Below are 15,941 nucleotides of genomic sequence, written 5' to 3' on the forward strand. Positions count from 1 at the left end.
TTTAAGAAAAATCCAGGGTTCTGCCAAGGATCATTTTGGTTTACTTCCCAGATTCAGAGTGTACAATCATCATGAGAGCGTTGTCCTCCACTAGAGCATTTTTGTATTAGAAGCAAAGCAGACAGCTGGACGCAGCAATGCTTGCCTGTAATGCTGAACTGGGGAGGCTGGGGTAGGGGATTATAATTTTTTACTTTAATGTTTTATTTTACATCCCAGCCACACTTTCCCCTTCTCCTCCCTCTTAGTCCCTCCCCTAACCCCTATCTGTCCCCACCCCCCAATCCACTCCTCCATTTCTTTTCAGGAATGGACAGGCCTCCAATGGATATCAACAAAACATGGCATATCAAGTTAAATTAACACTAAGCACCTCTCCATGTATTAGACGAAGAGGAGGAAGGTTTGTAGGAGCCAGGGGGATTAGGGACACCACAAGAAGACCCACAGAATTAACTAACCTGGAATCACAGAGACTGAACTGACAACCAGGGAGCCTACATGGGACTGACCTATGTACGCACTCTGCACATATATTACAGTTGTGCAACTTGGTCCTCTTATGGAGCTCCTAACAATGGAAATAGGCCCTCTTTGACTCTTTTGCTGGCTTTTGGGGGAATTATACTTTTAAGGTAAGTAAGTTCCATGTAGCAAGACCCTGTCTCAAATAACCAGGACACTTGGGAAACCACATGGTATGCTGGAGAGATGGCTCAGTGGTTAAGAGCACTGGCTGTGCTTCCAGAGGAGCCGGGTTCAATTCCCAGCACCCACATGGCAACTCACAACTGCCTGTAACTCCAGTTCCAAGGGTTCCAACACCCTCGTACAGGCAAATCAACGTATATGAAATAAAAAAAATAAGAATAAAAGAAAGAAAAACGCATTAGGGGCAGGAAAGAGATCTTACATACTTCTTTTCCTGGTTGTTCTATTAGATGGTGCATTTACTGGTGTCTATTTTTTACTTTTAAGCCTTTCTTAGGCTGATTCCCGACCAAGACTGCTCCTGATGCCGACCTGGGCTCACCCACTTGAGAGCTCTAAACATCACAAGTCAATTCTAGCTTCATTTTCCTCCCACATGTCCCTGCAAAGAGACTGCCATTCTTTGTCACCATTAACATCCTGTAAATGATACTGGAAAAATTAGAGTTCCGATGTCCCATGTAGGATATCAATGAATTATTAAACTGGTTTGGTTTGCCTATTGTAGTTCTCTGAATAATGTCACGTCAATAATATGCTCAGCACCAGTGTCCCTTGCCATTGTAAATGTGACAAGTCCTATTTAAGGTTGCAGAACATAAAACCAGGACTGAGAGACTGTAAAGAAGGACCAGAGCCATCAGCATAATGCAATTAAGGCCCATTGGATTAGAATTTGCAAGATGCCATTAGCAATAAGCTCTGAATGTAGATTATAGCTTTGCTTACAAGGTTTGTTTTTTTTTCTTCCAGCAGTAACGCTTCTCTTGTAAATTCTAAGTGTGTAAAATAAATATGATATAAAGTAGACTCAAATGAGAATATATGGATGTTGTTAATTTCTTGGTAGCTTCTTCAAGCTGTGTGTTAGAGAATATGAGGCAGGGCCAGATCACAGTGTGGCATGTGGCATCCCCAAATCTTGATTGTCACCTGCCCTCTCCTGCAGTGCCTCCTTGAAGTTCTCCAGTCGTTGTTTTCTCATCTGCATAAATGGTGCAAATTAATATGTACTTCATGGGAATTTCATGTCACTGTAAATGGTAAAATGTATCAGAGCTGCTTGTTACTGTTGCTGCAAGCTGGCATATCTACACAAATGCTTCGTTACACACATGGTTTTTTACACTAGTTTCTTTACATGAGTGTTTCTTTGCACTAGTCTCTTTACGCAAGTGTTTCTTTACACAAGTGTTTTTTACATGTGCTTCTTTTACACAGATCCAGGACAAGCACTGTGTTTGTACAGGATAGGGGTGGGCAGAACCACCAACTGTGCTCTACCTGGAAGAAAGATTACACAGTTACTGATTCCTACTTGTCTTAGTTAGGGTTTCTATTGCTATGAAAGGACATGGAGACCATGGCAACTCACGAAAAAAAGTACATTTAATTGGGGCTGTCTTACAGCGTCATAGGCTTAGTTCATTATCATCATGGGGGCAGTGGCTGCATGGCAGCACGCAGGCAGACAGTGGTAGCTGAGAATTCCATATCTGGGTCTGAAGGCAGCAGGAAAAGAGAAACCCACTAAACCTGGCTTGAACATTTGAAACCTCAAAGCCCATCCCCAGCGACTTCTCCAACAAGGCCATGCCTACTCCAACAAAGCCACACCTCCAGTAATGCCACTGTCAGTCTTTGGGGGCATTTTCATTCACGTACTACTAAACACTTAAGAGTTGCCTCTGCAGCTGTCTGCAATAGACAGGATTTTCTGGGCATACATTCAGAGACCCAGCTCCATGAGGCCACCCAGTGCTTCTGGGTTTCTAAGTCCTTTTTCTTCCATCATCAGTTGTACTCCTTTTTAGTTTTATTTTTAAAAATACATGTTTGTGTGTTCGTGAGCCTATGCAGGGTTGTCGGCACAGGCGTGGAGGTCAGAAGACAATGGGAATCAGTTCTCTCCTTCCACCGAGGGGATTCTGGGCATCGAACTTAGGTCATCAGGCTTGGCAGTAGGCAGCATCTCTCTGCACTCTGCTTTTTAACTCTTATCATGATTTTAGTTTTAACAAATCATAAGAATGAAGAGCTTCTGTCTCCTACCATTTGACCAGTTGAATGTGTGGGCCATGATGTGACCCAGATGCTCCTCTGGTCCATCCGTGTGGGGTGACGTGCATTCGCAGGCTGTTATTCAGGGTCTAATCCATTTTCCAGCCTCAGTTCCCAATAAACAGCAACTATTACTCTTATTTTACAGAGGGGATGGCACCACCCACAGTGGACCGGGCCTTTCCACATCAATCATTAATCAAGAAAATGTCCTATAGGCTTGCCTATTGGTCAGTCTGATGGAGACATTATTCAGTAATGGTTTACTCGTCCCAGATGACCCTAGCTTATGTCAAGTTGACAAAAACTGAGCAGCACACCCATAACAAAATGTCGCATAATTTGGCAAAGATACACCAAGCAGAAAAAAGGAAATGAATGCATCTCCACATTGGTAAAAACCCTCCTAATAACTCTGATCTAATAAATTTTAGTATTGCCAGTGTTGAGATTTTTAGGTTTTGACAATGTACTGTATAAGAGCTCTCTACTGTGCGGAGCTGGATGCTGGGTGTGTGAGACCCTCTAGATCTGTTTTGATGTCTTCCTGCGAGTCTGTCACTACTTCCTAATATAAGCACATGCATTAAACCAGCACAGTGATTTGTGGCCTGCCCTAGATCAATCACTGCCAGGTTGAGTCTCTTGCCTTCCCTCCTCTGATAATCCACAACCCCACCCTTCAAAAATGAGTCCCATCCGCTGTCTGTCCGCCAAGCTACACCTTTCCCAGGTAGAGCACAAGCCACAGTCAACATTTCTAGGAAGCTGCTAAGTGTGCTTGATAATCGGAGAGCAAGCCCCTTCCCCAGCACAGGAGTAAACACATACTCCTAAGCCAATTCCCAAAACAGCATTCTACCCCCCCTCCTGGACTTCACTGGGTTGCATACAGTTTTTCAGAAGCAAGAAACTTGATAGTCAGGGCAGGAGAACTCTCTGAATAATAGTGTGTGGACTGAAGTCTCTATCCCCAGGAGCCTAGTAACCCACAGCTCGTAGATTAGTTGGGTGACCCCATGCTCCCCCTGGATGTATATGTCCTGGTTTTATTCTTATTAGCAATGGCAGCTAAGTGCTGTATTTTGAAGAAAAAAAGTGGAGGGGAACCGAAAGATAACCTACCAATTTTAAGTTACACATAGAGAGGAATGTGTGGGTCACTTGGCTCCACCATCATTTTCCTTGGATTGCTTTGGGGTCACCATCTGGGAATGTTCTCCCTGTTTTATGGAGAAAATATGTACATGCATTTTCATAATGTGGAGCATGTTATCCTTTGGGGTTTCCAGCAATGAATGATGCCTTAACAAATGCCTGACTTTCCTTTGTGATGTAGTTGCATTTTGTTAGGAGTCTGTGTATTGCAACGATTGTCTTGCCCTGGGTAAAGGAAAACGGGAAGCATGGGAGTTAGGGGCTGTGGCTAGGGGCTGACAGTCATCTGATTGTTCTAAAGGTCCAATCAAGTACTTAAGTGCTATCATGTACGCACAAGATTGTGGGGTAATCCAAGTCGACTATCAACACATTTTAGATGTTTAACAGAATTTTTACCTATTGGATAGATACCAGTTAGTGGACAGAAGGATGAACAAACAAACAAGCCAACAACTAGAAAGCTGTATCATTTTGATACCACGGTGCTTTGCACAGATGTGACCTTACTCAACTTTCCTCAGGCGCCATGGTGGCCACTCAGGTATCTCTTGTGTCTTTCATCTGTCTCTGCAGCTTTGGCTCACTCAGAACTCCTGACCTTCCTTCCATTCCCTCTTCCTTTTTGGTAATATGGGCCCACACCACCCATTTTATTTTTAGTTATGTGTAGGTATGTAGGTAATGTACCTGTGAGTGTAGGTTTTTCACTGACACCAGAGTTGTTGGATCCCCTGATTGGAGTTACAGGTGGTTGTGAATCACCGTCGTGGGAGCTGGGAACTGAAGTCAGGTCCTGTTCTTTCTAGAGTGAGGGCTATGACTGAACCTTATGTGGCCTGCCCGGCTCCAGGATTCCCTGACGTAGGAAAACTGAGAGCGCTCTCTGCTGACACCCCTGCTTTCCTGGGTCCCGTAGATGCTTTCCTTCCAAGTCAGCAACATTTTAGTGTTTGCCATTGTCACCCCAACTTTGGAGTTTTTGCATTCAAGAGATGGATCTTATCACAGCCACTGACATGCTGTTGTATCCAGGGAAAGCACTTAATCACTCTGTTCCACTTTTTCCTAAACCTGGGCTCTGTTAGTAACCGTGGCCTGGGTCCTATAGGACCTAGTGTCAGTGAGCTGATCTGATGTGGCCTTCAAAGAGGACCAAAGTCAATCACATCACGTATCCATCCCTCTTACTGGCATGTGGCATTAGCATAAGAACTTGATACAGGAGATGCCTCCTCCTAGTTAAATTGACTGAGCATCTTCTGTTTTTCTAGGACACTCAGCTGACAGCTCCGTTAGGACTCATTAATAGTGAATTCACTTTTTGTAAATCAGGAAACTGAGGCTCAGAAACATTAAATGTTCTGAAGTCGGTATGATTTCTGTGGACTTGGTCTTTGCTCACAGCTTATGAGCTGGGTTAGAGCCCAGTATAGAGGTGGCCAAGCTAAGCTGGCTACCGCTCAGCACAGACCGGATCCACTCACAAGTACGACAGCCTGCATTCGCTTCACGGCATTGGAGGGGTCCTGCTATTCTCTTTAGTCTGACTTAGGCATCACAGTCTAGACGAGAATTCCCAAGTTTGCCATTTGTTTCATGAGCTTTCTATACCTGAACAGACAGGTAATACTGTACGTTCTTGGAAAAATTAGGTAGGTCTCAGAAAGAGTTGGCATTTAATCTTATTCCCCACAGTTCACCCAGAGTTAAAAGTATAGAATACTCCATGAACATAAGGTCTCAGAAGAATAGCCCTGGGGTCTGTCCATGCAGGATCCTGCCACCAAGACCATGTCCACTAGGGCTTGGCTGGACCCGATCCCAATCCCTCTAGGAAGGCTGATTTGGGGCCACTCTTTCCCCCTTCTTTGCTCTGTGGTCTCTTTTAAATTGCCGCCCTGGAAAGTCAGGGGAAATATTCTCAGCTGTTCAGTATTTTTTTAGACGTATTTTAAATGTGTGTTTGTGCACGCATGCACACATGCACTTACACAAGTGCAGGTGTGTTTCTGTGGAGGCCAGAAGAGAGCATCAGATCCCCTGAGGCTGGAATCACAGGCATGCGTGAACTACTGAACATGGGTGCTGAGAAGCACACTCTGGTGCTCTGTAAGAGCAACAAGTGCTCTCAGCTGCTGAGCCATCTCTCCAGTACCTTGCTGCTGCTGGTGTTGCTTTTGGTGTAGACTCTCTGACTGGCTCAGAATTTCTGAGTAAACAGTGCTGGCTGATTAGCAATCCCCAGGGATCCTCCTGTCTCCGCCTTTCCAGTGCTTGGACTACAAGGCATGTGCCATCACATCTGGGTTGTAATCACACCTAAGTTCTCGGAATCAAAATCACATCCTCTTGCTTGTGTGGCAAGCAATTTTCGAGCTGATCATTTCCCCAGCCCTGCCCTTAATTTATTTGGAGTCACAAAAACGTCTCACCATGTTGCCTCATTTGGCCTTAAACTCACCCGGTAGCCCAAGCTGACCTGAAACTCACGACCAGCTGGGGTGTCAGGATTGCATGTGTGCTGGACCACCACCCCTGGTTGGATTGACCTTAAGGGTGATGCAGGCTTAGTGGAAGTGTTTCAGAACCTGGGTGGAGTCTTTTTGAGATCACAGTATTGTCCATTGCATTGCGGCCAGGCTTGCTCTTGGTCTCCCGCCCCCATAGATGTAGCTCTTTGGAGCACATATTTAAAGATAACATGAACTAGAAAACTCCTTGGAGCCTCTTCCACGTACTGAGTGAAGCCATGCACAACCCCCAGCCTGGAACTCCAGCCGAGTCCCAGCCTCACATGCTCCCCGGACTTGGCAGTAAAAGCTGTGTTCTTCCATCCATTCTGATGATGTATAGTCTCTCTGGGCGTCTAATATTAAACAGGGGAATTCCGACATGTTCCATAACGCATTTACTGTAACTTGATACCACGAACTATACTTGCTGTTATTTATCATTTCTTTTTTATTTTCTCTCGTTCCAGCACAAAGCCAAGGTAGAAGCAATGACCCTGGACCTGGCTGTGCTCCGCAGCGTGCAGCATTTTGCTGAAGCGTTCAAGGCCAAGAATGTGTGAGTGTTTCAGTGCGGGCTTATACATCATAATTGCTCGCTATCGTAATGTCTTTATCAGATGAACACTATCAGGAGAACGCAAGGCTGCAGTGCTGTCTTGGCATCCAAACCGGAGGCTCATTTATATTGGCACTGTTGAGGTGGACTGTATTTGCTTGACTCTGAGTCACCCTCGTTATGAGATGTGTCATCAATCTACTAACAGCTTCACAGACCAAAAAGAAAAGAGAAGACAATATTAAAGCACACAAGGCTGCTCCACATTAGGGCAGTTTTAAGATGTGCCCCATGACAAACTTGTGTATCTCTCCGAATCGAGGAAAGGTGTACCTCAAGGGGCATCCAGGAACCTCACTTATTCTGTACGGCCAGGGTTGAAACCCGCGGCATGCTTTCTTCTAGTGCTCATCAGGCCTTTGATGCGTTGACATGGGTGTAGCTGTGGACACAGATGCAGGCTGCAAGACCTCGGGGCCTTTCCAGCCCCTGGTGCCTCCTCATACCCACATTCCTGGTTGGATCTTGCATTCGCTTTATCTGCTGACTTCAGAAGTGAGGATTCTTCATCAGCCCTTAAACATGCCTTAGTTAGGGGGGCTGTATACTCTAGTACCCTCCAGAAACTTCCCTTCCCTACCAAGAAGAAGTCAGAGAAAAGAAAGGAAGAAGGAAGGGGCAGGGAGGGCATGAAGCAGACTCAGGCTTCATGCTAATGAAAGCAGTGGTGGCTCGCAATGCTGTAATTATAGTATTTTGTTTCCAAGGTTTATTTTTATGGTTGCTTCTATAGGGCAAGCAGTACTAGTTTCTCATTAACCATAGTGGCTTTGGTTTCATTAATAAATAACTTCACTTAATTTTATTTTCCATTGAGGTGACTGAAGCATGAGGAGTAAGTTAATCATAGCCCCGGTGGTGCCAAGGGGGAAATAATGGCATGAGCAATTCCAACATGCCTGGACTGGTAGGGCTCAGACTAGGCCATGCTGAAGTTCCCTGTGCGCATGAGAGGAGCTGGGAAGGGATCTTCAATCAGGCATTCAAATACTGCTGTGCTACCTAGCTTCTCTTCCTGGGTCCACTCTGGTCTTTTAGACCATCTCAGTACTTGATCTTTACTAAGCAAGTGAGTGGACTGATTCCTGGGGCAGAGTGTCCTGTTCAGAGTACTCCAGACTTGTATTATTCCCAAGGGAAGACCCTTCACTGACTCATAGGCAGAGCTAGATCCACCCTTGGCCTTGTCAATCAGAAATGTGAGCCCTGCCACATGCTCTTTCTGGTGCTGTGTCCTCGCTAGCTGCCATCTATCAAAGGGGCTGGAGAGCAGGAATAGCAATGGCTCTCCCATTTTTTCATCTCATCCTCATCCTTTGTTTGTCTACTTACCAGGCATTTGCCAAGCACATCCGAATCCCCAGACATTCTTCTGGGAGGACATCGCTGGCCACTGGAGCCAAGGTGACCTCAGCCAAGATGGCCACGGCCTTAAATGTCAACAAGCCATATTTTATTACTGATGCCAACTCCTCATCCCAATAGGTCTGTAGTTGCAGAGGGACAAAATTACTAGCCACCCCAGCAGCAGAAGTAAAAGCTCATTTTGGGGGGTTCACTTGGGGCACATGCATTTAGAATGCCTTGCCTGCACCTTCTGATTCAGTTCCGAAATCACTTTCATGGAGGGAGTGATTGTATCCAATATGCAGATGAGAAAGTGAGGCTAGAAAGATGGGTCAGGAAATGCATAGACAGCATTTGGTAAAAGAACGGCCTCAGGCCCCATGTGGCCCATCACACCAGGGTTCCCTCTGATCTCCTGTGTGCTACCATCTTTAATATAAAGACAATAGAAACTCAAACTCAGAAAACTAGTGAGTTTCTTAGGAACACTCGGCAGCTGATGGCACATGGAGAATTCTGTCTATTCCAACTTCTCCTTCCTCCCTGGTACCCACTGCCCTGATTAGGTCTCAAAGTGTGTGTCTTTGCTGAAGAGAGCTGACTGATCATAACCCCGTTCTCAAAGCTGTCATTAGATTTTATCCAGCAAATAGTTCAGAAACCATCACACCTGAGGGCCTTTTATAATCATGGACCCAAACTCTTGGAGGGAAAACTCGCCCATTCTGCACTAATCTTTGGTTGCCAATACTTGTATGTTCAGGCCCAGGGGCAAGGTTTCCCTTAGACTAAGGCTTAGGACCTGTGCTGCCTGTGCCTTAAGAGTCCAGGGTTGCTCACAGCGTGGAGAAATACTGCCGTACTCAAAGTATGTATAAAACAGTGAGTGATTTTCCCTTTTGACATACTGCCAGTTCCGAAATCTCCCCTGGAAAGGCAAATGACAGCTCAGTGCTAACGGTCTCCGGATTCAGAGAGCTGTCAGAAGTGAATTTAAGTGCCGGTGACCAGGCTGCCAGAAAAACATGTGTAACTCTAGCCTTATCATCACCTCCCATCTTTGGACATTAAAATTTCCTCGTGTGTAAAACATAATGACAAATGAAAGCATGCCTGCCAGTTCAGAACCAGTTCCTTTTTTGTGTGCAGTTGGACCAAAGAAAGGAAAAGCCCTCTGACGTGAATTCCACATGGGCGCTCCATTATGCTCCACTGAATGGGTTTGTTCACAGCCTGCACACGAGCTCTCTGGAATACCATCAGGCTCCATGCAGTCCTCAGTACAAGTGTGACCTCGCACCTTGGGATGGGCAGTGCATTTATGGTGTCACTTGAGGATGGTGAAAATGACAGGCAAAGGCAGAAACACTGGTGGAAAATGTGGCCTGTCACGTGCTGCAGAGCTGGCCTCTCCCTAACCTGGGCAGACTTGAAATCTGCCTCCCCCGTAGATGACTTCTCTTTGGAGGCTAGGGTAGGCTGGGGAGGAGAGGACCAGTACAGAGCGAGCATGGCTGATGAGGGTTATGGAAGCAGTAGGGACAAGCCAAGCATTTCTGTTAACGCTTTTCCTGTTCTGTGTGTGTGTGGGGGGGGGGGGGGGTGTATGTGGCAGCCAGAGGCTGACATTGGATGCCTTCCTCAGTCACTCTCCACTTTAGTTTTTGAGACAGGGTCTCTTCACTGACCCTGGAGTTGGCTGTTTGGCCAGGTTGGTCTGTCAGCGAGCTCCAGGGCTCCTCCTATCTCTGCTTCCCCAGCGCTGGGGTTACAGGTGTGTCTCGCTTTGTCTCTCACATGACTCTCACATGACTGGTGGTTTGCTTGGGAATGCCCTCCATCAGCTTCTGTTTGAATGCCACCAGTTGGTAGGACTGTTTGGGAAGGATTAGGAGTCATGGCCTTGAAGTGTGTTAGACGGAGAATCTGAACACAAGATTGTCTGCCTCCAGGCACATAGAGGACACGTGACCACTTGCCATGCCTGTTCTCTGAGGTCCTGTGTTCTACCTGCCCAGTCTGCCTCCTCCACTTGCTTGCTCATTGTCTTTTTCATCCATTTCTTCTGTTATTCTCTGCTACCTCTTCAGGGTGGTCAGCTCAGGAACCTCAGTCTGCTTCTCGATACTTCTTGCCGGAGTTTGTGATGGTAGTGGTGGTCAGCCAGTGTGTCTCAGGCCAAATTATTCTGGGCATTACTGGAAAGTTCCAACCCAAAGACTGTGGCAGTTTCCCACCAAGTTGAATTTTTTAAAAAGATATTTTGGGTTAAGTTGGCGTTCAGGAAGGAAGCCAGACTCCACAGTGCTGGTAGGCAAGGGTATCTGTCAGTGGGGAGCAGCTGGGACAAGTCCTCTTGTGATCACCCAGGCTGCTCATCTGGGTACCCTGTGAGAGACTCCAAAGCCTCCACTTGGTGATGGCTTCTTGTGTGCTCTCAATCTGGCTGTAGCTGTTTCATTTACCAAAATAGAAAGCCTCCATCTTGAAGCCCAAAACAGCTCGGCGTTCCAAGGACGAGATGTTCCAGAAGCATGTTCTTTCTCACTAGCGTTCTGTCATTCCCAATAAAATGGAAGGCTATACTCCAATCCTGCAATTTTAAAAGCTGGGAATGGCCCACCATAAAGGACATGGGTTACTGGGCTTCCTGTTGCCAGCCAGCTCTCATTGGCCAAGGGCTTCATTCGTCCTCAAAGAGAGCTGCAATTGATAGAAAATTCATATTAACCTAGTTGTGCAATTCTGAAGGCTTCTAGAACTCCCTTTTTCATCATGGGTTTCTATTTCTTGTCTCAGCTTTCTGTCTCCAGTATAATTTAAATAAATTAGGCTTCATTTCACCAAGAAAATCATACTGAAGTGTGTTTTATTTAAAGGTTAAAATAAAAGTTTTCTAGCCTTTACTTATTAAACATTTGAGGAGAAAAATCTTTAGCAAAGTTGTTTATTTTTACTCCCCACTAGAAGACGTTCAGAACTTGAGCTACTAACCCGGGACATTATATTCTTGGATTCATATTCCAGAGTTCTGTCTCTTTTCCATCTATAGAAGTGGGTGGGCCATAAATTATTAAATAAAACCCAAAATTTGAGGGCTAAATTACCCAGAAGACCAGTGTGTAAATTACAGATTGATCTTCCCTTTCCTCCCGAGCTCAGCTTGGCGAATAATGTTTTAGCCAACATTTCTGCATCAGTCTTTGCTCAACATGAGACATCCATCCTGCTCCGTTTACACTGGGACCCTGGTGCCTCGCTTTCCCTCACAGTGTGAAAACTCGAGGAGAGAAAGTGCCGAGGCTCATTTCCACTGCAACAGATGCTCTCCGTTCAGATCTTTGTTATGATGTCTCGGGAAGTTTTATGAAGTCTACCAGTTCATTGTTCTTCTACTCTATGTATTTTTCATCTTAAATCATTGAAAAACCACATTATGGGCCATTTAATACATCTAGAAACACCAGGGAGCATTGTGTCTCTTACAAGCTCTTTTTTTTTTTTCTTGTCTACTTAACTCTTTGGGTGTCAAATCTTTTTACATTATAATGTTTAAAAACATCTCAAAAGTATATCATGCAGTAATCTTGTATTAAACAAGAAAAATGAAACAACAACTCTGTCAGTATAAAGTAGGGCTCAGTACATTTTCCTGTAAAGGACCAGAGAGGAAATATTTTACATTTTAAGATAATGAAAAATCTCTTTGTAAAAACTAGGTTCTGCCATTGTAACATGGAAGCATCCATTGACAGTGTGTGCCAGTATAACTTTATTATCAAAAGAACTGTGGGCAGTATGTATCGATAAAACTTTATTGACAGGAAAACCATGGGAAGTGTGTGCCAATAAAACTTTATTGACAAACATTCCCTAGTTATACTTCTCAGCAGATACACTATGTTAACCCTAGGACAATAAGTCATGACCCCTCTTTCAGTAGAAATAACGGGTTTTGGGATGTCAACTGAACCTAGATTTAAATTTCAGCTCTACTGCATTTGTTTTCTTGGAAGAGGGATCATGTTGTGACTGGTTATGGCAGGTAGGTACATAGAGCTAATCTGTACATGATCAGTTTCATCACTCTATAAAAGCTGCCTTGGGATTCTTAGGAGGTGGGAGAGGATTTTGAGTAGAACAGTGTGCCTGGCTAAGTTTCCTGGGAAATAGTACCTTATAGGAAACAGGCCATGTAATACCCTGAATATCATTAAATCAGGAAAGTCCTGAAGCCCCAGTGGGAACTTGAAGGCATATAATGATATTGGTGATGACTGCTATTTATCAGCTATTAGTCATGTGTCAAACACAACTAAAGAGTCAGAGGGCATGTCCAAAATAGGAAAAAGAACTACAATGTCTTCCAGTTCTGCCCAGTTCAACGAATGCTACATTTTATAGGTCAAGAGATTAAGGATCCTCTCCAAAGTCATGCAAGCTAATAGCTGCTTGGCTAGGTTAGGTCTTAATTCCAAATCTCCATTGAGCTCAGCAAACACAATTTGGAAAATAAGAGAGATCGGACTTATTTGGGAAAAGGTGCTGTGTAGCACACATTGCCCCCTCCCCCCGCAAGAGGTTTGTCCCATTAATTGGATGGATGACAGCCCTTGTCTACAAGGATGATTATTAAGGTCACTTCAAGGTCAGAGTCGAGCTTTGTGAAACCAATTTTCTAGCGCTAAGAGAAGATTTGTTTTGCTGAGATACATATAAAAGAGGCTAAGCAGACCCATCAGAAAAGAGGCTCAGCCCCTCAATTAAGGTACCCAGGCCCATTTTCTTTCAAATGTCTAGAAGGTTCTTCTCCACAGAGTCCCCTTAAGCAGAAATGGCAGCTATTTGCCCTCATTTACCATCACCTGTATACATTTACACCAAATGTCAGTGCTCATTTCCCCTTCGTTCCTACTTGTCTTCAGAATGATGCTTATCAGTAGACAGGCAGGACCGAAGGGTCATTCCGCCATGTACACCTCTGAACCAGGACCATTACTTTCACGTGCAAACTCAGCTCTGATTCCGACCTGCTCAGGGATATCCTGCTGCCTGAGGGACAGCTGCTGCACTTGCTGATGTCCCCCAGCCAGTGCTCAGAGACCAGGTCAAACTTCCTGTGTCTTTGATAATTATCTGTCCCCAACCCTATGCCTCTATACCTTCCACCCAGAGAAGCATCCGCAGGGTCTTATATACTGTTCCTTATACTGTTCCCGCCCACCTGCCTGTCACGTGCTCAGGGGACGACTGTGTGTCCCCGCAGAGCCTCCTGTTTGCCTCCCCTCTCCTTAGTGTCACTTCTGCACCAATGAATCCTTTCTCAGAGCAGTGGTTCTCAACCGTCCGAATGCAGCGACCCTTTAGTATACTTCCTCATTTGTGCTGAACCCCAATCATAAAATTATTTTGTTGCTATTTCATAACTGTAATTTTGCTACTTTTATGAACAGTAATGTAAATATGTGATTGGCAGGATGTCTGATATGTGATCCCCAAAGGGGTCACGACCCACAGGCTGAGAACTAGTGTCATAGCGTATCAACAACACACCAAGACATCACAAGCAAAGTTCGGGCTGCTCTCTGTTTTCTGTGTTGATTTGTAGTTGTTGTTGTTACGCCAAACCCCAGAGGATCAGAGGCAATGGCTAATTCATCTCTGACTTCATTCTGTATCTTTGTTCTGTTACCTATGAAGATGGTGACCTAGGCCTATTACTCTGTCTTTGTGTCGGTCGATCCATCAATGAAAATGAGACGAGATGGTCAAACCACTCTGGGGTTGTTGAGAGGACTGAATAACAGACTCTTCTCTGAGTGTAGCACCGGGTGTCTGGTGTGCACTTAGTGCAGGGTCCTCGCCGTTGCTACCATTATCTCATTATCAGCCCCTCCTCAGTCATCACACTGCCTATGGCAAGCTCCGAGGAGCTGGTACCTGAGTGGATGGGAAGAGGGGGAGAGAAGGACAAAGTGCAGGCATGGAGGTCCATGTGGTGAAACATTACTTTGAAATTCATTTTTCCGTTTGTTAATTTAGGGGGCTTTTTTGAAACGACATTTTGATAGCCCAGGCTACGCTGGAACACCTGATCCTCCTTCCTCCACCTCCCCAGTGCTGGGAGTTCAGGCCTGTGCCACTGTGCACGATTCCAAACTTAGCTGTTAGGACACCAATTCTCGACCATTTAGTATCCGTGAACTGATACTCCCTTATGTAGTGTTAAGGTTGAGTGTGTCCAAGTCTTGGGAAATAGCTATTAAAGATATTTTTAAATTATGTATATGTGTGTGGAGGGGAGGGTGATTGAGGATCTATGCACACAAGTGCAGGAGCACTCAGACTCCAGAAGAAAGTGATGGATTTCCTGGAGCTGGAGTTATAGGCAGTTGTGAGCTGCCTGACATGGGTGCTGGGAACCAAACTCAGGTCCTCTGCAAGAGCACCAAGTGCTTTTAACCACTGTGCTATCTCGTCAGGCCAGGAAACAGCTTTTTAAAAAGTAATGATACTTACCATACTTATCTGAGACAAAGAAACCAAACGAGCCCTTCTGGGAACCTATGGAAATGTTTCTACGTTGAAGAGTCAGCTCTCCCTGATCAGGTCATGGGCCCTGTGACCCCATCAACCAGGGACTGCTTGGAGAAGAGAGAGACTGACACCCTGAGTCCAGGGCAGAGAACCTGGTCTTTGGCCCTTAAAGAGACCACCTAGCTCAGCAGCTTTGAAGCAAATCCATGGCAACGTTACTATTGGGAGCCTTTTGCTTATGTAAGACTTGCAGAATGCATTCCAGTGTCTGTGTTTTTGAGCTGCGTTTCCTAGCCTGACTCATGGATCCCACTTGGTTTTCTTCCTCTGTACCATCCTTTCCAACTCCACTGTCATGTCAGGATTCTGCGTTTACATAATTGACACATTGAGACGCTGTGCTTAAACTACAGTGAAATCGCATTTTAATAACATGGGAAACATCTTTTCCCTCAGTAAATTGTTGAGAAGTTAATTCTTGTTAGCCTAAGAACTTGAATATATACTTGAAATAAATCAGTCGCGCTATGCCGTGCTGCCTGCTGAAAGTCCTGGAGGAAGATTCCCCTTGCTGATAAACCGCTCTTCCAGTGCTTTGTTTGGAGTACTGCGCGCGCTTTCTTGTCTTCATTTGGAAGCACTAACTCAGAACCTTGTCTCTCAAACCATCAGTGGGTCCTCTCAATTAGTAGCCCAGTTCTTCATTTCTCCACTTGGCCTGGCGCTGCAGTTCAGCCACCAACTAACTTGTGATACTAAGATAAAGGTACTGGGCAGGCCAGCTAGGGCTCCATAGTGAGACTCTGGCTCAGAATAAACAAACAAGCATACTAAAGTTGGCTTGACCCAAACACTGATAACCAGAACCAGACAGGAAAGGGGATCTGGTTGTCCAAGAAGTGTGTAACAGATAGGTTGACAAATTGCAGCTCCTGGAAGTGACACTGAGCAGAATGTCTCTAACCTGAAAGGACAGCAGTGTCGGGATTGCTACA

General features: G+C 45.2%; 1 protein-coding gene across 2 annotated transcripts in view; it reads left to right on the forward strand.

The window, feature by feature from the left end:
* Positions 1-15,941, forward strand: part of Wwox (WW domain containing oxidoreductase) — an 863,064-nt gene that overhangs the window by 228,251 nt on the left and 618,872 nt on the right. For both annotated transcript variants that reach the window (XM_050143852.1, XM_050143851.1), the window contains exon 6: positions 6,914-7,002. In XM_050143852.1, coding sequence (XP_049999809.1) covers positions 6,914-7,002 — 89 coding nt within the window. The remainder of the gene's footprint in view (positions 1-6,913; positions 7,003-15,941) is intronic.

Source organism: Alexandromys fortis, unplaced genomic scaffold (assembly GCF_014885135.2).
Source record: "Alexandromys fortis isolate MF-2015 unplaced genomic scaffold, M_Fortis_MF-2015_v1.1 scaffold_1, whole genome shotgun sequence".
Lineage (NCBI taxonomy): Eukaryota > Metazoa > Chordata > Mammalia > Rodentia > Cricetidae > Alexandromys > Alexandromys fortis.